Source organism: Convolutriloba macropyga, chromosome 2 (genome assembly GCF_964194025.1).
Source record: "Convolutriloba macropyga chromosome 2, txConMacr16.3, whole genome shotgun sequence".
NCBI classification, from domain to species: domain Eukaryota; kingdom Metazoa; phylum Xenacoelomorpha; order Acoela; family Convolutidae; genus Convolutriloba; species Convolutriloba macropyga.
This window is the reverse complement of record NC_134469.1, coordinates 47,348,724-47,372,363: the sequence shown is the minus strand read 5'-3', so window position 1 is coordinate 47,372,363 and position 23,640 is coordinate 47,348,724. Positions and strand designations below refer to the sequence as shown.

The 23,640-nt window shown below is 34.6% G+C and overlaps 1 protein-coding gene across 1 annotated transcript in view; it reads right to left on the bottom strand.

Annotated features, from left to right (window-relative positions):
* Window positions 1-23,640, bottom strand: part of LOC142335317 (uncharacterized) — a 115,719-nt gene that overhangs the window by 7,173 nt on the left and 84,906 nt on the right. Inside the window, exons 12-14 of the mRNA XM_075383763.1 lie at window positions 20,345-20,620; window positions 15,193-15,373; window positions 1,354-1,580 (exon numbers count right to left, since the gene is read on the bottom strand). Of these exons, the coding sequence (XP_075239878.1) occupies window positions 1,354-1,580; window positions 15,193-15,373; window positions 20,345-20,620 (684 nt within the window). The remainder of the gene's footprint in view (window positions 1-1,353; window positions 1,581-15,192; window positions 15,374-20,344; window positions 20,621-23,640) is intronic.

The window sequence follows — 23,640 nt, the reverse complement described above, 5'->3', positions numbered from 1 at the left end:
CATTTTTCAAAAGCTTCAACCTAAGACTAATCAAACAAACAATTCGAAAATGTACAAAAAACATGAAAAATTGCACCATTTTCAGCCCAAAAACTCCTAAAAATGAATATTAAATCTTAAATTAAGGCCATCCCACCAGCTGCACAACTCTAAGCACTTGAATGACTACTAAAGTCTACTTTGGGCCTCTAATGAAACTTTTATCCCGCTGGGCCTTACCTGTTTATCCCGTTTTGAATGATCAAAGTAATTGAAAAATGTGTCAAAACATTTAAAAAAAACACAGCGCCCAAATACAATTCAAATTCTTTGAAATGTAAAAAACCACGAAGTCCCCAATAATATCCGCTATCGCTTCGCGGCTTAATAAAAGAATTGACAGAAACAGGGGCTATTTAATTAAAATCATAATTTTGTCACTACGCAGGTTAACTATAAAAAAACTTATGAAGTCACGGGGAGAGGGAATTTCTTCTACTTCAATTGGATGGACAAAAGACAACTAAAGGTTGATCTAGAGTCAAACATAGGTCAATCTGCGCTCCTTTCACGGCCGATTTTGGATGACTTCAGCCATTTCATAGCAAAATTATGTCAAGCACGAACTTTTCATAAGACCAGCAAGAGTCCTATGGTTGCTTTTTTCGTTCAATTATGTTTCAGTCCTAGTGTTGTTTATGATACGTCCCCTACAAAAAATGCGTTAGTATATAGTACGTACGTTACTATGCATAAAATAGCACGTTCCCCTGGGGAGCCTTAAATGTATATGCCTTTTAAGCTTGGAGCCGAAGCAGAGTAGATCGGATTTTTCAAGCGCTCTGTTAAAAAGGTAGCAGCTGCATCTTAGAAACAGAAACTATCTTAATCTTTTGAGAGACTGTAAGACCCTTTCTGATAATCTAATTAAACCAACAAGAGAAACATTTTGCTCGTTCTTCTAGTAACTTGAATTCTTGTTGCAAACATTGGAAGCTAGCTGGTAAATTTTATGAAAAACATATGTCAATACGTTTTGCTATTCATCATTTTTGGTCTCTTCATTGTACGACCAATGAACGTTTCATAGCAGATATTGACCACCTAAAACTCTTTCCATAAATAGATCACTAGGTTAACCACAATTATTTTACCTAAGGCTACAGCCGCAGCTATTTTGGTCTCATGGTTAATAAAATAAATGATCTCGACTATTTTGAATCAATATATGATTGATCCCGATCCCTGAGGCCAACAACGGTCTTTTCATTCCCGATATTGCTCAAGCACATTTTTTCTCATATGTCCACCTCGCTCTCATAACTGGTAGGGTAGGGTGGTAGCCTGGAACTTGAGTAGCATGCGTATTTTTACCTCTTCCTTCTGTTTCTGCAGCTCAGCTTTGAGCCTTTCGATCTCTGCCTTGAGACTCTCAGCCATCAACTGCCACTCGTCTCTCTCTCCCTCTGCTACCTTCTGCTTCTGCTGACAGTCAGTGATCTCCTGCTTCTTCTTCCACAGTTCCTTCTTGTGCTCATCTCTCAACATCTGCAGATCCGGATCCACATCACTCGACTGCCCACTGCCGCTGAGTCGCTCACCTTATAAGCAGCAATACACAATTGTTCAAAGAATTTTATGTCAGTTGAGATCTCGCCAAGAATTAAAGTTCGTCTTTGAAGTGTACGTTCAGTTTATACTTATCATCAGATTATTCGCGGTGCTTATAGGATCGCCCGGGTCGTAGTACCAGTTCACGTGCTGGATAAACTTCCGCTTTTTGAGGTGTCTACCCTCCAAAGCGTTAAACATAACCGGAAAATTGTCAGACAATAACCACCGTTGACCCACTTGATCCCGTTCTTGATTCTGCAAATTTGACATTGAATGTATGTATTATATTGCAAATTCAATGGGAGAAAAATTTTAAAATCCACTCAGTTGAACCAGTTGAGATTTTTTGCCAAAACTAAAACTGAGCCCTGAATTGATTTAGATGTGACTTTGAAAGCCATTTGAACAAAATTTCCGATGGCAAACTCAAGCGGTAAAACAACTGGTCAAATTGTCTCCGGTGAACTCCGGAAAACACAACTAAAGGTTGATCTAGAGTCAAACACAGTTCAATCTGCGCTCCTTTCAGGGCCGATTTTGGTTGACTTCAGCCATTTCATAGCAAAATTATGTCAAGCACGAACTTTTCATAAGACCAGCAAGAGTCCTATGGATGCTTTTTTTGTTCTATTATGTTTCAGTCCCAGTGTTTTTTATGATAGATCCCCTGCAAAATATGTTTTAGTATGTAGTACGTACGTTACTATGCAGAAAAATAGCACGTTCCCCTGGCGAGCCTTAAAGGTATATGCCCTTTAAGCTTGGAGCCGAAACAGAGTAGATTGAAATTTTCAAGCACTCTGTTAAAAAGGTAGCAGCTGCATCTTAGAAACAGAGACCGTCTCAATTATCGAGGGACTGTGAGACCCTTTCCGATAATCTAATACATTTTGCTATTCATCATTTTTTGGTCTCTTCATTGTACGACCAATGAACGTTTCATAGCACATATTGACCACCTAAAACTCTTTCCATAAGTAGATCACTAGGTTAACTTCAATTATTTTTTAACAAAGGCTACAGCCGAAGCTATTTTGGTCTCATCGTTAATAAAATAAATAATCTCGACTATTTTGTGTCAATGTATGATAATATTAATGCCAGTTATAATATCACCAATGACCAAACAATCATATTATCGCCATATAACCGACATAATAAGTGTTGATAACCCTATACACTCTGACTTACTGAACGGGCTTTGTCGGTGTATTCCGTATTTGATTCTGCAAATTTCACCTTGAAGGTATGTATTATTTTGCACAATTCAATGGGAGAAAAATTTTAAAATCCACTCAGTTGGACGAATTATTGAGGTGAGTCAGAAGTAAGATTTTAGTGACTTATGTAAAACAAAAAGCAAGTTCAAAAGGTAAAGCGAAATAAAAAACATAGCAGTACAAGGGCTGAAACTAATAAAAGAGATTGATTTTGCCAAAACTAAAACTGAGCCCTGAACTGACTTAGATGTGACTTTGAAAGCCATTTGAACAAAAACTGCGATGCAAAACTCCAGCGGTAAAACAACTGGTCAAATTGTCTCAGGTGAACAAAGATTAAATCTCAAAAACCAAAAAACTTGTTCAAAAACCGTTTTCTCCCATCACCTTATAGTTAGAGTAAAGAAAATTCAATACTCACAACCACTCTAGTTTTTTCGCTCAAATTCTTGTTTTGGTGTAATCAAATTGTCCACTCCAATAAGGGTTCAAAAATTGAAGAAATAGGTGGACAGATCTTAAAAAGACAGCGCCCCAATACAGTTCACATTCTGAAATAAGAAAAAACACAACAAGAGACGTTTTGAATTGCATTCCCGGTAAATTAATTCAGTGAAAAAAACTGACTTTTTTCAGTGAAATTTTTTTTTTCACATCATTATTGATATTAACAGGACAGTTAAAAATGCACGTGATCCTATATTTGCAAAATGAACAAAAAACGTACAGAAAATTTAAAAACTAGCCTTCTTTCTACGTCTAGATCTTTGAGAATTATGGATGAGAACAAAATAACTAATATTAAAAGATATCTTTATACACAGTAGAACAACATTGTACGAATCGATCGGAGACAAAGATAAAAAGACGCAAAAACATATTTCTGAATTCAGTGATGTGAAAGTGAAAAAAGCACAAAATTAAGTTCAAAATCCGTAGCAAAGAAGTAATTTTAGAAATTATAGCAAAATAGAAATACAAATAGGGCAAGATTTCCAAATTTATTCAAATATTTTTCGTATTTAAATCAAAAATCAACACTAAGTTTCCAGAAAAAAGCAATAAAATCATAAAAACGATTGCTATAGACTCAACCAACATTTGGTTTACTTATACCTAGAAACTTCATTTTTCGAACAGATAAAATCCGTCATTAAAGACAAAGTGATGAGACAACAAAAATCTGAGAATCTGAAAAATTAGTAATTTTCTCTGAAAAAGAGTACCATATAAGTCAAAGATAGCGTTGAATATGGACTCAAAGCTGAAATGATCAACTTAAGCCACATTAACAAGCAGTGAGGCCTGTTATTAGTGAAATTCATTAGCAACACCACAAAAAATGCAAAATCTATCGCAAGATAAAAAATTGGAAACATTTTAAAATAAAAAGGGGTGTGCTTCACAAAAGACAAAGAAACTAAAAGGTTACCTTAAATGTTTTCAAAGCAACAGGACAAATAAAAAAACTGGCAAAACAAAAAATTGTTCAAACAGTAGTTTTCTATTCAATTTAAAGTTAGTTTGCTAAAATTCACGCTTCAAACCTACTCGCTTTTTTCCTTTTTACTTCTCCAGACTGTGTGTGTCCAATCATCATTCTAATTTGACTTCTCAGGTGCGTGAAAAAGCAGAAACAATCACAAAATATTGAAAAAGGCGGCGCAACAAGTAAACAGAGTGCTTAAAGAATACCCGTTGAGTAGGTTGACGGCACCTACTAAAAACAAACTGGAAAAAGTGCAATCAAATGTAAAAGCAGTACTCTCACATTCATCAAATTTTAAAGGCGGACACAGTGAATGAACAAACTGTTTCAGTAAAGGAACAATAGGCGCACATTTTCCCATTGAACTTAGTTGAAGTTAGTAGAAATAAGTTGTATTTATGGTTGAATCACTAGGTGTTAGGTATTTGAGTTTTCTCACAGATATCACAATGAGAAAATCATTCGAACTGATCTTAACAGTATTTTGTAGATTGCTGGAAATTTATGTTCCGGATCAGCTGCAACCCTTTGAAGTTCGTAACTGAAAAAATTGGAGAACTTTTTGCGCCAACGATGTGTCTGTTTACTCAAAATTTTCAGTTTTACTCTTTTGATCTGAGCGCCAAAAATGCAACTGTAATAACTTTCATTCAGGGTTTGCCTCAAAAGCATAATCGTTTTCGCTAAAAATAAAACTTTGGTCCCACAAGATTTCTCTGAAGATCGGGACAAGAAATGAGCGTGTCTTTTAGCGCGATGCTTCTACATTTGGCTGCTGCATTGAACAGTCTCTTCTTTTTCTCTTGTTCGTGTGGGTTGACGTCAGTGTGTTGCGGAAGATGCTAATGTGGGCAATCACTTGTTTTGTTAATTTCCTCCTAGTCCGTTTGTTCTGATTTTTTATAATTGGGGGTTGCTCTGAACTGTTTCCGTGTATAATTTTTTGAGTTCGGTTTTGTCAATGAATCCAAGTTCTCAAAATTTTAGCCAAGCTGTTACCGACGCAAAATTAAATGATAAACGCTCCTCATTGTCGCTCCATAATCGTTCTACTTCATAGTATTTGCCATCGAACACATTAGTGTTCTCTGATAACTGTTTTACTTTCTTTTCGATTTTAGATTTTTACTCTAACTTACAATTTGAGGCACAGGCTTCAAAAATCCGGCGACATCCTTAGTTGCTCCTTTAGAGTCTCTTCTCCACAAAAAATGTGCGTTGTATGATCGTTTGGTGACTGACTTAGGCAGTGGACTACTGGTTGTCCCTACTAAATCAGTCTAAACGGTCTATGTTTCAATGGGAGAAAAATTTTAAAATCCACTCAGTTGGACGAATTATTGAGGTGAGTCAGAAGTAAGATTTTAGTGACTTATGTAAAACAAAAAGCAAGTTCAAAAGGTAAAGCGAAATAAAAAACATAGCAGTACAAGGGCTGAAACTAATAAAAGAGATTTATTTTGCCAAAACTAAAACTGAGCCCTGAACTGACTTAGATGTGACTTTGAAAGCCATTTGAACAAAAACTGCGATAGAAAACTCAAGCGGTAAAACAACTGGTCAAATTGTCTCAGGTGAACAAAGATTAAACCCCAAAAACCAAAAAACTTGTTCAAAAACCGTTTTCTCCCATCACCTTATAGTTAGAGTAAAGAAAATTCAATACTCACAACCACTCTAGTCTTTTCGCTCAATTTCTTGTTTTGGTGTAATCAAATTGTCCACTCCAATAAGGGTTCAAAAATTGAAGAAATATGTGGACAGATCTTAAAAAGACAGCGCCCCAATACAGTTCACATTCTGAAATAAGAAAAAACACAACAAGAGACGTTTTGAATTGCATTCCCGGTAAATTATTTCAGTGAAAAAAAAACTGACAATTTTTTTTTCGCATCATTATTGATATTAACAGGACAGTTAAAAATGCACGTGATCCTATATTTGCAAAATGAACAAAAAACGTACAGAAAATTTAAAAACTAGCCTTCTTTCTACGTCTAGATCTTTGAGAATTATGGATGAGAACAAAATAACTAATATTAAAAGATATCTTTATACACAGTAGAACAACATTGTACGAATCGATCGGAGACAAAGATAAAAAGACGCAAAAACATATTTCTGAATTCAGTGATGTCAAAGTGAAAAAAGCACAAAATTAAGTTCAAAATCCGTAGCAAAGAAGTAATTTTAGAAATTATAGCACAATAGAAATACAAATAGGGCAAGATTTCCAAATTTATTCAAATGTTTTACGTATTTAAATAAAAAATCAACACTAAGTTTCCAGAAAAAAGCAATAAAATCATAAAAACGATTGCTATAGACTCAACCAACATTTGGTTTACTTATACCTCGAAACTTCATTTTTCGAGCAGATAAAATCCGTAATTAAAGGACAAAGTGATGAGACAACAAAAATCTGAGAATCTGAAAAATTAGTAATTTTCTCTGAAAAAGAGTACCATATAAGTCAAAGATAGCGTTGAATATGGACTCAAAGCTGAAATGATCAACTTAAGCCTCATTAACAAGCAGTGAGGCCTGTTATTAGTGAAATTCATTAGCAACACCACAAAAAATGCAAAATCTATCGCAAGATAAAAAATTGGAAACATTTTAAAATAAAAAGGGGTGTGCTTCACAAAAGACGAAGAAACTAAAGGTTACCTTAAATGTTTTCAAAGCAACAGGACAAATAAAAAAACTGGCAAAACAAAAAATTGTTCAAACAGTAGTTTTCTATTCAATTTAAAGTTAGTTTGCTAAAATTCACGCTTCAAACCTACTCGCTTTTTTCCTTTTTACTTCTCCAGACTGTGTGTGTCCAATCATCATTCTAATTTGACTTCTCAGGTGCGTGAAAAAGCAGAAACAATCACAAAATATTGAAAAAGGCGGCGCAACAAGTAAACAGAGTGCTTAAAGAATACCCGTTGAGTAGGTTGACGGCACCTACTAAAAACAAACTGAAAAGGGTGCAATCAAATGTAAAAGCAGTACTCTCACATTCATCAAATTTTAAAGGCGGACACAGTGAATGAACAAACTGTTTCAGTAAAGGAACAATAGGCGCACATTTTCCCATTGAACTTAGTTGAAGTTAGTAGAAATAAGTTGTATTTATGGTTGAATCACTAGGTGTTAGGTATTTGAGTTTTCTCACAGATATCACAATGAGGAAATCATTCGAACTGATCTTAACAGTATTTTGTAGATTGCTGGAAATTTATGTTCCGGATCAGCTGCAACCCTTTGAAGTTCGTAACTGAAAAAATTGGAGAACTTTTGGCGCCAACGATGTGTCTGTTTACTCAAAATTTTCAGTTTTACTCTTTTGATCTGAGCGCCAAAAATGCAACTGTAATAACTTTCATTCAGTGTTTGCCTCAAAAGCATAATCGTTTTCGCTGAATATAAAACTTTGGTCCCACAAGATTTCTCTGAAGATCGGGACAAGAAATGATCGTGTCTTTTAATGCGATGCTTCTACACTTGGCTGCTGCATTGAACAGTCTCTTCTTTTTCTCTTGTTCGTGTGGGTTGACGTCAGTGTGTTGCGGAAGATGCTATTGTGGGCAATCACTTGTCTTGTTAATTTCCTCCTAGTCCGTTTTTTTCTGATTTTTTATAATTGGGGGTTGCTCTGAACTGTTTCCGTGTATAATTTTTTGAGTTCGGTTTTGGCAATGAATCCAAGTTCTCAAAATTTTAGCTAAGCTGTTACCGACGCAAAATTAAATGATAAACACTCCTCATTGCCGTTCCATAATCGTTCTACTTCATAGCATTTGCCATCGAACACATTAGTGTTCTCTGATAACTGTTTTACTTTCTTTTCGATTTTAGATTTTTACTCTAACTTACAATTTGAGGCACAGGCTTCAAAAATCCGGCGACATCCTTAGTTGCTCCGTTAGAGTCTCTTCTCCACAAAAAATGTGCGTTGTATGATCGTTTGGTGACTGACTTAGGCAGTGGACTACTGGTTGTCCAAACTAAATCAGTCTAAACGGTCTATGTTTTACTCAGCTCTACTGATTTGTTTTCAATTGATCTTACGAGCTGCAAGCACTCCTGTCCATTACTTATCCAAGTCTATCTAGTTGCTTTAAAGTAACGGGTAAATATTAAGATATGAGTGCCGTTGTTTTCATTCTTTGTAGCTTGCCATTTCATTTCTCTAGTTTTGGTCGAGTTTATGGAAAGACGGCTTTGATTGGGTTCAGTTTATTCGAAGTTTGTACTAGACAATCCACTAGCTGGCTCTCCAGTTCCACAGCTCCGAACCATTAACGTCCCTTGAAACATTTTTGATGTGCATTCTAATCATTAGCAAAGTTTTGTCAATATAAGGCACTTTAATTCCATTATCTAGGAGTGCCACTGCTTCCGTTGAAATGTCATGTCCGCAAGCTTTGAGTTTTAAAAACTGAAAAAGCGAATTTAGAAGCATCCACTGTGATTTATCTGGTTTGTGTTTGTTGAACTGTTCAATTCCAAAATTTGGGGCGCTTGTTATGTTTCTGTGGTCTTATGTAGCAATCGATTGTTCGTTTGCCTGGCAAAAATTCACACCACAAGCTCTGCCCGTTTTGCACTTTAAACGAACGCTTCCCGCCAAGACAGCCATGGAAGAGGGGAAATTTCCTGAATGTTTTGAAATGCTATGCAATGGTTTGATTTGAATTGAGGACAGTTCAAGATCTTGTGAGTGCAATTAGTGAGAGCCATTATAATACATTTTTATCCAGACTAGAGGCTGATGAGTTCTGAGTCACTAATGCCGCTGTAGCTGGTTTTGAAATTCTCTCTTTTTTCCAGACTGATGGTTTTTCATTAAACTCTTCACTCGAGATTTGCATCCTCATTTCTTCATTAACAAAGATGACGTTGTTCAGCCACAGGCTGACGTAATTAAGACCCGCGGTTAATATTCTAATAATAGATGTGTGGAAAAATCATTTCGTGCCACGACATTGGAATTTTGACGCCAGCCATGCATTTGGCCCAAATACTTATTTTTTTCCGCGTTCAAACAATTGAGTATGCCAACTTAGAAGGATATCACGCAAATTTTTTAGTACTTTTAACTTCTTGAGTGACAACACTAACGTGTAACGAATACAATACAATATTTCGACTGGAAATTTTCCGATTATTTGATTTTTGCCAAAATCAGGCTCTCTTTTCCGAATTCAGTTTGTACTGGTTTGGAAAAAGCTTATGCTGATGAAACAAGAAATCCATAAGGCGCGTAGACTAACAACGAGATTTTTATGAAATTTTTGAGACCTCTTAAAGCTCTAGGCTGGCTCACAGGAACTTTTGTAAGGCGCTTATCATGTGAAATTTTTTCTGTTGAAGCAAAATTTTGAGTTTCAGCTGAATCTGAATCAAAAAGAATTACGATCCCGGTTATTTCCTTTGTGCTTGTCAGTTGAATCGCCGCCTCTAATCTGTACAATTGAAAAAGGGCCGATTTTAGGTCGATATTGAAGCCTGAATTGCATAGTCATGATCAACGAGAAACTGTTTTGTTTTTTGAGATTAAAAGAGTAGCCCCAGCTAAGAAGAAAAAAATTGCACCCAATGTTCAATGTTAATGCAATCATAGAGGAATTTTCTAAAGCTACAAGCAGATACAACAGTTAGATTCAAGTTTGGATCTTTTCTGCTAGCGCCGCCCAGCCTTATATAGCCGCTAAATTTGCACCCCACCCAAATCTTTCGCAAATTATAAAAGCGATATTTGCATTTCGTTGAAACAAGAGTGTCTCGGTCGATCGAAGGCAATTTTAGAAAAATCAAGCCCTTATTTTAGCCGATAGCACCAAAAACAATCTAATACAAATTTTTATTGAAGCTTACGTTATATGCAACAAATTTTGTTTGAATATGTAATACTTTCAAACCATAGCTGTGCTAGCTTTTAGTAAATGCATATTGCTCATATATGTTCACGTATAAGATTACTTAGCGTTAACATTATTTTTACACGTTTATAAATGGGGGTGCCTAACTAAGCGGGGAGCGCTAGCAGAAAAGATCCCTAGTTTGCATTCAACAGTTATAAATAAGTTCTTCTTTTACCAACAGAAATGAAGCGTCTTTTAAGCATAGACATTTTTGACCGTTATAAAATTATGAGTTTGGTGCATCTGTGCTCAAAACGCAATTCTAAACAATGACATGAGTCCATTTCTGTTACCTTTTCAACAACATTTACTTTCGTAAGTTTCAGCAGATACATGAAATTTTTTTGCCAGAAAACGTGATTTGATATCACACGCGTAAAAAGTTTATACTAACGAATCGACAAATTTGCAGTTTATTGACCCTCCGAGCATAAGTGTTTCAATAGGAGAAGTTTAAATTAACAGGGTCTATAAAATTTTTTTTAAACAAATCCTGATCAATGTTTTTCGTATCTGAAGAGCTTTGTTAGATTCAAATATATTTTTATGTCGATCATCTTCTTTTAATCCGAAAATGAGATTTTTTATAGAGCATTTTAGTATTTTTTCTTTTTTTCTAGAACTCTACTGAATACAACGATTATGAACGGAAATTTTTTTGTAAAAAAAAACAAAAATTGCGTCACCAATGAAATTCTCACAAATGTTCTAGCGGACTTTTATTAGACCGATTAAGGTCTCTGCTGATACTTGTTAGGTTAGTTTATCTATTGTAATAGTGAAAACTCACTTTTGATCAGTCCAAAGTTGTGCTGTCTGTTGCGAGCTGGGAGTTTTTTTGTGTTGGAAAATAATTGATTGGAATTCTTTCTGCGAATTGATGACTTGAATTCAATTCTTTGAATATAATAAGTTTAATGCGATTATACTGTTTTTATTACTGAATGTGGCCAATTTTGTCTTAAAATGCCATATTAGACTTTTCCTGCGTTCATTGTATGAATTCTAATTTTAAAAAGTAATAGGGAAATAATGAACTATCAATTTGTTTGGCTTTTACAAATGTGTGTTTTTATCCAATCGACACCCATTGAACAAGTGTTTTTCATTAATAGTAATTCAATTAATGATTACACAATTAATTTACAATCAAGACGTTATATGTATTTGGGGAGAACTTCAAATAGGTCAATGGACCTGTCGGAGTGATGCCTCCTCAGGACAAATTCGAGCTTAATCAGTTTTTGTTATCTCATTGAAACCTCACCATAAAAATGGCTTTTTCCCAAGAACATCAAGTTAGTCGGTGTTTGTAATGAAGAAAGGTATATTTAAAAAAGACCACGAGAAAACCACCAACCAACAAAAAACCTTCAGCAACTCGCTGCCTCCTAGAATATAGTTTTCCTTAATTTCATGAACTAGCTTTTCTATCTGATTGTTTTCAACAGACATTATTGATTTTCATTCATCAGGAGAATTTTGTCATATAATTTTCACGCCCTTGTAACTATTAGCCTAATATTCTCAATAGTACCTCTTTTTTTGTTTCCAAAGGTTATTTTGTCCGTGAACACCCATACTTTTGACAATTTTTTCTTCGTTAATCATATTTTTGAAAACTTCGTTAATGTGATCTTGTCGAACTTATATGATCTTAATTTTGAACAGCTCGAAAATATGTATTTCAAAAAACGACTAATTTTTTCCCTTTTTTAAACTTTCAAGCTTTCAGATTTTTTAAAAGAGAATATAACTCTCAAGATTTCGTTTTTTGACCACTCTAGGTCCTGAAGATCAGTTTTATTTGCGCACCCATAAATAAGAGCCCCATAATGATTACTGGTTGAACATAAGCTTTTCAATCTTTTACCATATTTTTCTGCCTGAAAAAACGTTCAATTCATATAAACTTGATATGATTTGTTGAAGTTTTTGTTTAACCACTGTAATGTTTCCTGAAATTATGTTTTTTGTCATTTATTCTTAAATATTTAGCTGTGTCTTTGCTCTCAATCGTTTTTGGACCTATAGTAAACTTGTTTGAGTTTGGTTTTTCGTTTTTGTTTAAAAAAACAATATTCGTTTTCTCAAAATTAACAGTCAATTTTTTAGCAGATATCTAATTCACTACGTTTGTCATGTCTTTGTTGAGAATGTTTATATCAGGAGAAGTTGCATATACATTTGTATCATCTGCAAACATATTTACTTTCGAATGCTGGCATATTGCAGGTAGATCAATCATGTATAGCAGAAATAGTAAGGGACCGGGGACTGAAAACTGAGGCACACCCATGCTTATTGCTTTTTTAAATGACGCCTGATTCCTAATTTTTACATATTGCTGTCGATTAGCAAGGAAAGATTGTAATTTACTGAGTATTTTCCCTCTGAGTCCGTATGCATAACATTTGTTAAGCAGAGTATTATGATCCACAGTGTCAAAGGCTTTAGTTAAGTCAATGAAGGTGCAGCTAGATGGTATTCTAAGATTTTTATTTGTCCTTAAAAACTCTACAACCTCTGCTACCGTATCTATTCTTTGCTTCTAAACCCATACTGGTTTGGCAATTAAACCTTCTTGACATTGAGAAAATCTTCAATTCGCTCGAACAAAATTTTTTCAAAAACTTTACTAATAATCGGGAGTAAAGAGATTGGTCGAAAATTACCAGCGTTGTTTCGATCACCACTTTTGTGACACGGCAAAACCTTAGTTAATTTCAAAGCTTCGGTATATTTATTTTTATCCATACACCTATTGAACTGATCAGCACGCAAATCACACACCACGAGATTTACGACATTTAATAATAGACTGCTTAATCCGTATCAAACCTCCGAATTTTTGTTCGGTAGACTATTAAATCTTGTACACTTCAAATTTGTTTTTTTTTGGAGAAAAAAGGTACTCGTGACAGTTTTCACATGTCTTAGATAGTCTTGACAAAACTGTTTATTTGCTAGTTGATGAGCAATGTTCACAACAAAATCATTGAGTTGATCACAAGATAACAAACTACTTCTGTTTTCCACCTGGTCACTTTTAATGTCTTTAGTTAAATGGAATAATGTCTGGGAACTATGTTTAGAAGAGACTTTTTTCAAAGATATTTTTTCCATAAATTGTGTTTTTTTCTGCGTTGATTTTATTGATAACTCAGCTTCTTTTATAACCACTTCTAGTGAAATGATTATTTTCAGGTATATAAGATTCTTTGGCCTCTACAATCAAGTCCTGAATGAAAGTAAAGACATCATTTATTTCTAAAGTTTCGATGAAGCTTTTATTTTCCTGAAATTTTTTGTAGAGCGAAAAAATAATGTCAGAACATAATTTCTCATCATTAAGCTTATACAGTTGTTTGATCATTTTTGGATTTGGGAACGTTATTTCTTGTTGCAACGTCTGGTTCTAGAAAGATCGAATAATGATCTGAAATTGTGGTCTTCTCTACATAGAACTTGCAATTGTGATTAGCAATAAAAAGTCAATTGAACTTTGGCTATTTACTGTTTCTCGTGTACAATCATAGAGGTTTTTAAATCATAATCAAATAAATTGAAAAATTTTATTAGTTTCGTACTATTTTTATCCAATTTTTTAAATATCTATGCTGAAATCACCTCAAAAACAACGTGTATCGATCATCTGTGGTTCAATCAGATCATCTGTAAAATTGTGGATTGAGTAATTTGGCGCTTTGTATAAAACAGATGCTAAGCACTTGCTTTCGCCTCTTTCTATTTCTACAGTGAGAATTTGTTGGTGCTTTTTTGTTGTCTTTTGTATTATTTCTACCGAAAGCTCATCACTGACAACAAATCCCACACCACCACCTCTACTCTCTCTATCACAAGTTCAGTATCTCAACTTGGATTAAACTGTCAGCTGAAATGATCATTTTAATGTTTTTCCGGATGTCCGGGTTTCAGTCAGAGCAATAATGTGAGGCTTTGTATCAAGATGATGTAAAAAAGCTTCAAGCTCATCAAAGTTTTTTCGAATTGAGCGAATGTTTTGAAGTAAAACATTAAATCCCATATGCTATACAAAAGTTAACATCATGCGTTCCTATATTTTTTTTATAAACACAGACCTTTGTAAAAAAATTATCAATTCAAGAAATTGCTCCGTAATCGATTTATAACAAAAAGAATTAAAAAAAATTAAAAAAACCTTTATTTAGCACTTGTAAGTAATAGAAGATGCGAATCAATCTGTTGATACGATCTTGTGACCTTCATTTAATTGAGCAATTTTGTTAAATTCATTGAAAATATTATCAGTACGGGCGATTTTCCTGAAAAATGCGGCATGCTTTTGATTGCAAACCCACTGTATCTGTATGAAAAAAAAACAGTTTAAACAGTTGAAAAAAATAAACAGCAAATTGTTGAAGTTAAAATATGTTAGTTATATTTCTAATCAATAAGTATTGCTGACAAAAATATGTTCCATATCAGCTCTATAAGGTTTTCATTTCTTTATGGAATTAATCTTACAAGATATTTATCGTCGAATAGATTTTTCACGTTATTCGCAAATCCACGTATCAGCATTGTAAAGAGGATTAAACTAACGCCATTGTCCCATTATAAACACCTTAAATTTTCTTTAAATTTCTGGGCACCAAAAAGAATTTCTCTAGGCTTTAACAAAAGCGAGTAAGATTAAGGGAATAATTCAAAACTGCTGTATACTTATTACCAACATCAGGTCAGTGACCCATAACAGATATGGGCCTGCCGGACTTGGGTTGGGGATAAGTGGATCCGGGACAGCGAGATGTTTATAGTTTGGTTATAGTTTGGCAAAAGCTTGAAGGCATTTACACTTACGCAATCAGTCTAATTCAGACACATCAACGTTGAATAATTGCGGCCATATCAAGAATGCCTTAGAGAAGTCATTACGTCACAATTTTATTAATAGACATAATTATTCTTATTTTGTAAATTAGCACACCTCTTCCAATGCGCGCAATCTGTTCATTCCTCTTGTTGATTTTGTCCTGCATGGCCTGATTCCTCTCCTTCAGTTCCTGCAGCTCCTCCTCCATGTTCTCCATCTTCTCTTTGCTCTGATTCAACAACACCATCTGTTCCACATGCGCTTGTTCTCTGTTGTTTTTATCCTCCTTCATAATCTAAATAATTTAGATAAGGCTCAAATTACCTGTTTTCAAGTTCCTGGACAAACTTTGGTATCCTCGCCTTTTTAGTACTGTTCTTGGGTTCTCTCAGAAGTTTATGGAATTTTGGCTGGAAAATTCTGTTTTCACTGAAAGCGTACTAAGAAACCTAGATACCTATGATCACAATTATTGCAACGATGATTGCCGTTCCGATGATTGAGATCATGCGTAACTCTGACCATGGAGCACCTCATCCTTGGATCAGCTCTGATAATTGCAAAAATTAGGGAAAGTTGGCGGTGCGCATATATCATTTGAAAGTTTTATGTGTACTTTTAATTCTTTGCTTCATTTCATTGCACAGGCATTGGAAAACTTTTAAAATCATTACACCGCAATTTTGCACGTACAATTTTGTGGAACAACAGTGAACTGTGGGGTTTGTAGAGATTAAGACTTGAGTATTGGTTTTGTCAGTAAACATGCGACTGCCTGGTGAATCATCACTTCTCAAACTATACTCCTTTTCTTCTGTGGGCCCTTCAGTAGTTGTCGCGTTGGTTGCAGTGATGGTCGTTGCTGTGTTGATTTATTAGTTAGGTCTGCTTGGGCACTTAGCGTTTTGTGTCAAAGAGAGATGGCGAACTGGACACATGAGTTTTGCAAAGACTTTTCGATCACCTGCAAAGTCTAATTCACTGTAGGTTTTCGTGTTACTACCCTTGGTCACTTCGCAGATAACGATTTCGCTGGCGCTCAAGAGTTTCCGGTCAATCAAAAGTGGTTAAAGGGCTGATCGAAGGTGCTTCTTTCTTGTGCGACTTTAAGCCCTTGTATCTGATCAACTTATCTTATGATGAACATTGCAGGTAGAGCGCTTTTGACCGCGAGACATTGAGTAGTCAGTCACTAGTTTTTGGGAAGCTCCACATCTGATGCACCGCGGATTGAGTCTGCGCAATTGAGTTTCCCAGTCTAAGTTATGACACTGACGGCACTGGGTGAGCACATCAATTCTTGCGCAAGGAAGAGAAGCGAGCTCCCACTTAGTTTATTGGCGCTATTTTGACTCCTCGCTTTTAATATGGGCTTCATAGATCTTCAAGCCGCGGCAGAATAGAAAATTGTGGTAAACACGTCTGATCAACAAAATTTTGATTAGTTGCGTTTGTTTCTGCTTGCTTTTGATACCGACTCTGTCATGGTTCATCTGGACTGGTTAGATGCGGTTGATTGTGTCGTTGAGCTCATGCAGTGGCTTATTCTTTTAACTCCGCTCATCAAGAAGCCGTTGTTTTTATTGGAAGATGAAGCTTCCTGACGCGTGCTTCGCATAGAGGAGAGGACTTTTTCACGCAACTCTTTGCTTCGATCTCTCTGCACAGAGTGGATAATTTTATATTGTCATTTTTTTGAGCTTTTTGTGGATAATAGTGACAACAGCTACAATTATTCTATAACTAATCTCTAAAATATCGGGGATGGGTGCAACCACGGTCAGAACTTTGTTACTCTAATTGATGCAAGCTGTTTCGTATATTTGCTCGCTTCCGAAATACCGGTTTAATTGGGCCAATCAGAGCTTCCTAATTGATCTGCTAGCGCATTTTCCTTAAACTCGGCTAAATTTCTCATTTTTTGGTTGTCGGCTAAACGCCCTGTCGGCCAATGCGGCGCCCACCATTTTAGCGAAAATGTTTTTTTTTCTCCGGACAAAACTGAAAAATTTTATAACCATCTTAGAAAAAAAGGTGTACCATAAGAAAGATTTTGAAATTCAACTTCTAATGCCTTACTTTCAATTAAATTCTTTAGCAATTTAGACTTACATAACCAAATTTTTCATTACTGAAACCGAAGACAGTTTCGGGTAAGGGGTATATTCATAGCCATATTGCCTTAACTTCCCAATTTATTCTGAAAAATTTTCAGATATTTTTTTCCAAACTGTATTGGGGAGCTGCTTTTGTCAAAGTCGGCTCTTATTTGTACCTATTTTTTGATGCCATTTAAAAGTCAAATTGTTATAGTCATTTTAGTCACGCTTGAAAAGCTTTGTGGGTAAAAAACCTAAAAAAAACTTCAGGCAGGAAAAACTTTCAAATTGCTGTGAAAACGGAGTGAGAATTTCAGGTTCAAGTAAATTTTCAAAATAAAAGCTTTTCCATGTGCCGCAACTTGACTGCTATTAAAAGTTTATATCGCTTAAATGCCCGTATTTGCTGCTCTTTTTAGTCTATTTATTCATAGTATAATGATGCATTAGTTAATCTAATCACTTACTCTGGACAATAACCAAGGATTATAGTCACATTGACTTTTGTTTTCATAAAATTTTACTGATTTGTCGACTTTTGTTACTTTGTTTGTTTTTCTTCTCTTTTTAATTACTCTCGCTAAAGACAAGATTTTTGACATCGAAATGTATAAAATTTACAGTTCATAATTTTTGGTTTCAATTATTGTGTCATCAAGTGTTTTTTTTTACGTATTAATTAGTATTTGAGTTTTGCCTTTGTCTGGTGTTCTTTATGTAGAGGTATCATTTAGTTTTATTAACGACAGGTTAATAAGACAGGTTTTAAGACGTTACAAAGTAATTTCAAAGAAGCATAAATTTATCTTTATAAGGATTTTGGACGACTTGCTTTTAGTTTCGAAACCATGATCCTCCATATGTTTCTATAATTTTGCGTTCAACTTTCTTAGTTTTGTTTAACTTCTTGATAATATGAGTTCTAGTTGGTCTTATCGTCTTTTAATGCGATATAAAATGTTGCACAAATTTTTGAAGTTTTAGCTATCAGGTTTTCTATTTGGTCATCGTCTTTTTAATTTTTTTCTTCTCGGCATTCGTTTGTCGTTATATTTCAATCACTTTATCTTTTGGTCAATTTTGTGGACAATTTTACTTCCTTGTTGGCATTGAAGGGTTCGAGTTTTGATTTTTTTAAAATTTATTTACTTGTTTTCTTCATTTTTACGTCATTAGTTTTTGAAAACAAAAAAAAATTTAAAAAGTTTTTACTATGTCTCCCTACTTCTACAACAAAAATGTGGTAGGCATTTGAAGTACATGTAGCATGCACGGTTTAAAACAAAATGATTTTTGAATTTGAGAACTTTGACACCAGTTTTAAAAACTATTCATTTTTAATTGTTTTCCTATTTCTTTATTCTCCTATTTGTGGGTTTTGCGCACGCGAAGTAATATGTTTTGTTGGCTACCCAATTTGTTGCTAATCTGAAAATAAAGTCGTCTATACAATTAAACCTTATATGCGTAAAATTGAGGACAGTTTCAACACTGATTTTTTCCCTTACTTAACACTATTATTTTTGATCGCATTTCTTACACTATACAGTCTCTCACTCAATCTTAAGAGCGAATCTTATTTCATTTCTCTTTAGAATTATTCAAACACTGTGTTCAGATTTTTGATATTATTAGATTAGGTTCAGAAATAAGGGAAAAAACAAACAACTAGATCAATATTTAATTTGCGATAAATATATAAAAGTGTGATAGAAGGAAGAAAACGTCCACGTGTTGGAAGAAATCAATGAAAAAGTTTTTCACTTGCACTTGATTCTAAAAATGAAATGAACGTCTAACTTTCAATTTGCTTTCAATTTTACTAACATACAAACACCAGCTAAAACTTAATCTTTTTAAGGTATGTGATTTTTTTAGTAGGTCAATTATATCTCAAGGTAGTGTATAGCATAAATGAAAGTGTTTTCGGAAAACTGAATTGCGTGCCTAATGTTGCTGTATACAATGGCGGAAAGTTAATATTTTTTTTGCTTCACTAGGATGTCATGATTTTGGGCTCAAAATAATTGCAACATTTGCTTATTTGTAAATTAAAAACGAAATAGTGTTGCATCAGAGAGTCCTAATGATTTTCATAACCAGACCAACGACACTCAACATTTATTTTTTTAATGAATTGGCTCGTTTTTTTAAAGAAAAAGGTGTTCGAGTTGTTTCCAGATTCTGAAATTACTTTTGGTGAACTATATTCTATGTGTACAGAAAAAGATGTTTCGCTAGCCATCAAAGACCATAAAGTGTTGCTACAAGCACCACTGTTTAAACTTATGACACGATAAGAAAAATTCAAAAACGTGCTAGTTTTCAAATATTTTATGTACTTTCATTCAATTTGTTCTGAAGGCTTGAGCCATAACTTTTGAATTGAACAGTTTCTGCTGACCCAGGCATTCATTTATACACTTTGTCGTAAACACAGCGTGCAATTAAACCAATATTACTTAATTGAAAAGATTACGGAATTAAAAAGATGCCGGCATCAATTGAAATTGACATTTTTTTGAGACTTTTGAGATTAGCGATAAAATTATGAGACCTATCCCTCAAAAAAATCTTTTCCAAGAAAATGAGGTTGAATTTTTATTCTAATTGACGGAACCATTTCGTGCAGTTTCCGGCGATTAAATTTGTCAAGATGATGAATTTCAAAAAATCTTGGTTTTCAATTGCGTTCTTTCATGTCTCAAAACGAAATGTCAAAAAGCTGAAGTCTCTTCTTTGAACAATTATTTCGTCTCAAATGCATTGGAAAACTAATGTGCTATTTTTTTTAGTTCTGGACTTTTTTACAATTTGAAAATTTATAGTTTTCTGAACTGTTCGTGCTTCATGGTTAATATTGGCACTTTCTGTGGAACACACAGCACTAGGCAAGCCCTTTTTGTCAAATTAAGCTTTTTTTCAATGTTTAAGGACACGTGGACACTAGTAGATTGCTGCATTAAGTACGCTTAACGCAGAAATCACGTACAATAACTTCATAGCATTAGAAAATCTTTTCGTCTTTTCCTGAGTAATGTTATAGCCTGAAATTGTAGGATCATGCACAAGTCTAAATATAGATAGCCACTCGTAAACTTCAAAAAGGTGATTGATTTCCACGAACCAACCTGAAAACACCTCGTTCAATATTTTGCTCAACTTACTTTCAATTCTCGTTTCATACTGAACGCATGCTTAGACTGGGTTTGCTGGTAATGTCTGCATTTTGCCAGAAGTACCCTCAATCGGGCGAATGTCTCGTTGATTTTACTCGTGTCAAATTGCACTTCAAACTCGCCCTTCTTCTCTTCGGGCACAATTGTTTTTCCAAGCAGGGAAATCTCATTCCCAAGTTGGGCTAACTGCTCACCATATTTGGTTGACTGGGCTCTGAGCTTCTCTTGGAGGTCTCCAATATTCTCCTGCACTTGTTGCGCTTCCTGAAAAAACACCATCGAACACTGAATCAGACCAACTAGATAAACAAAACACACTAGAGCAAAAAGGAGTAGGGAAAGTTCAAACTTGACCCAAACTGAAAATCCAGTCAAATTCAATTGACGCTCGACTTATGGTCAGACGCCCCTCCCCTTATTAAAAAACTGTCCTTTACCATTGTAGGGTACCAGAAAACCGAGCTCGATAGATATTGCGTATAAAAGTAATTTAGCTCGGCTTAAAACTTTGTCCTCGCCTTTGGCTTGGGCAAAAACCACTCTATTATATTGTCAAATTATAAGTCAAAAACGAAACTGTTAATTATCTTTTGCTTCAAACTCAAACGCTTAAGCTCGTTCCATGCGCAATTTATTGGCAAATGATCATTAATTTGAGTGGCAACATATGTCAGCACACAAATTTGACAGTTACTCGAGGTATGAACTCTTTGTAAAAATAAGGTACGAAGTCTCTGTTTTTGATAAACTTGGGACCTTTTCGATTCGTATGAGCGAGAAAGGGGCCCCAGGAGAGGGGGTTGCAGTTCTCGTTGAACCTTGTCTTAGCTTTTGCATAAGCCTATTTAGCTTCTTTGACTACCAGATCCAGTGCATTGCTGAGCTAAAAACAGAGCATCTAACTTATGAGGGTCCAGATAATAATATCTCATTTTTCGTAGAACCAATTTTTGGTAGAACCAATCCAATTAATTTCATTACCTTGATCGCGCATATGTTTGGCCAAGACTTCGTTTTATATTTGCAGAAAAATATAACTTCCTTCAAAATCTGTTCAACTAAAAATTTTTTGCAAGACTCCATAATCAAAATCCCTTTGCTAAAATTTTATATATTAAGAGTAAAAGTAAAATCCCTATTCTGCTTGAAATCTGTTTAGCTGCGATTTGTTAGGTTGAAACATTGGGTTGCGAAACATAGGGTTTGCATAAGCCTATTTAGCTTCTTTGACTACCAGATCCAGTGCATTGCTGAGCTAAAAACAGAGCATCTAACTTATGAGGGTCCAGATAATAATATCTCATTTTTCGTAGAACCAATTTTTGGTAGAACCAATCCAAAAAATTTCATTACCTTGATCGCGCATATGTTTGGCCAAGACTTCGTTTTATATTTGCAGAAAAATATAACTTCCTTCAAAATCTGTTCAACTAAAAATTTTTTGCAAGACTCCATAATCAAAATCCCTTTGCTAAAATTTTATATATTAAGAGTAAAAGTAAAATCCCTATTCTGCTTGAAATCTGTTTAGCTGCGATTTGTTAGGTTGAAACATTGGGTTGCGAAACATAGGGTTTGCATAAGCCTAATTAGCTTCTTTGACTACCAGATCCAGTGCATTGCTGAGCTAAAAACAGAGCATCTAACTTATGAGGGTCCAGATAATAATATCTCATTTTTATAATAATATCTCAGAACCAATTTTTGGTAGAACCAATCCAAAAAATTTTTTGGTTTAGTTCTCATTTTTGGTAGAACCAATTTTTAACGTACCAATTTTTTGGTACGTTTAAAACAAGTTTTCTAGAGGAAAGGCATTGAGATGAAAAGAAGGTCTACTGTTAATGAAAATTTTGCAGCCAATTTTGCTAAAACGTTTGCCGACTTGGTAAAAACTTGTTTCAACTTAAGAATTTTTTTTAAAAAAGATGTTTTAAAAAAACATCATCACCAGTTATCATTACCATTATATAAAAGTCATTAAGAGTCATTACCATTTAATAAAAAACATCCAATTCAGAAAAGTTTTCCTGTGTTAATTGTTAAAATGAAAAAAAAAGATCTCTTGGAGCTCCGGCTATTGACAACGGAAAGCCATAAACTTTGAATGATAAACATTTTCAAACAATAGGACTTTTACTATTTTGCATGTTTCATATATTATCCTTGCTGTTTTTCGAACAATTTTCAGAATAGCTTCTCTAGAAGTTTGAATAAGAAGTTTAAAAAACAACAGAATACGAAGGAATTTCATGCTTACGTGCTTACCCAAAGTATATAGCATTTAAGGAAGATCAATTTAAAAACAGTTTATACCGAAAAACACCACATAAAAGTAGTGTGTTGGAAACTGTTGACTCCACAAACTTTCATTCTGATAACGATTTATTGGTTATGAGCAAAAAAAATCTCCCATGGACTACGAAAAAGTACAGATGACAAACCTTAACAATTTATGGATGTTTCAAGTGTACGTTTTGAGTGAACTCCGGAAACATAATAAAGACTAGCGTTCTTCCCCTATGATAGTTTTTATAAGAAAAAATCGGGCTCCAGTATCGAAACTAAACGTAGATTAGGAGTTTATATATGGCTCTTTTTGGGCGTTTGTTATTTAACGCATTGACTTGATTGTAATTTAACTTGCCTATTCAAACGCTTTTTTATTCTGAGCGAAACCCGTCTTTCGATAGCTGGCGTAGACTCAATGATCAAATAGGGAATTAGCAAACTTGTTGGTTAATATCAGAATCGCAACAAAGATATAATTAATGGACTTCTACCAGACAGTTGCTCCTCTACAGGATCAACCAGCCGCGCTCGATCTGAACAGATGGTGAAAGCGCTCTGAGAGCTTCTGCCTATTCGCAGGAGACTTTGTTAAGCTGAAAAAACTCAAGCAGTTTTAAAATGTAAATCAAGTAGCAATTACATATCTGCAGCAGCATTGATATCTCTTTTCTCTTTTGTGCTCTACAGTTCTATGTAAAGGTGCAAAATTCAACGATCTCCATAAAAATCATTTTACTAGCAGACAAAGTACTAGTACTTTACTAGTACTTGTTTTTTCACTATTACTAATGCTTTTTTTTACTAGTACTTGCTATCAATAAATGTTTAAGAAATCGACTCGGCAATTTAACAATGCTAGAAACAAATCTGGCTCTCGAAACTACGTCCGTATCAGATAGAAGTTTTTACAGACTGGTTTTAAATATTACCTGAGATGAGGGAACTTTTGCTACTTTTAATTCTGATGAACATAGAAGGTTTTGCAAAAGCAA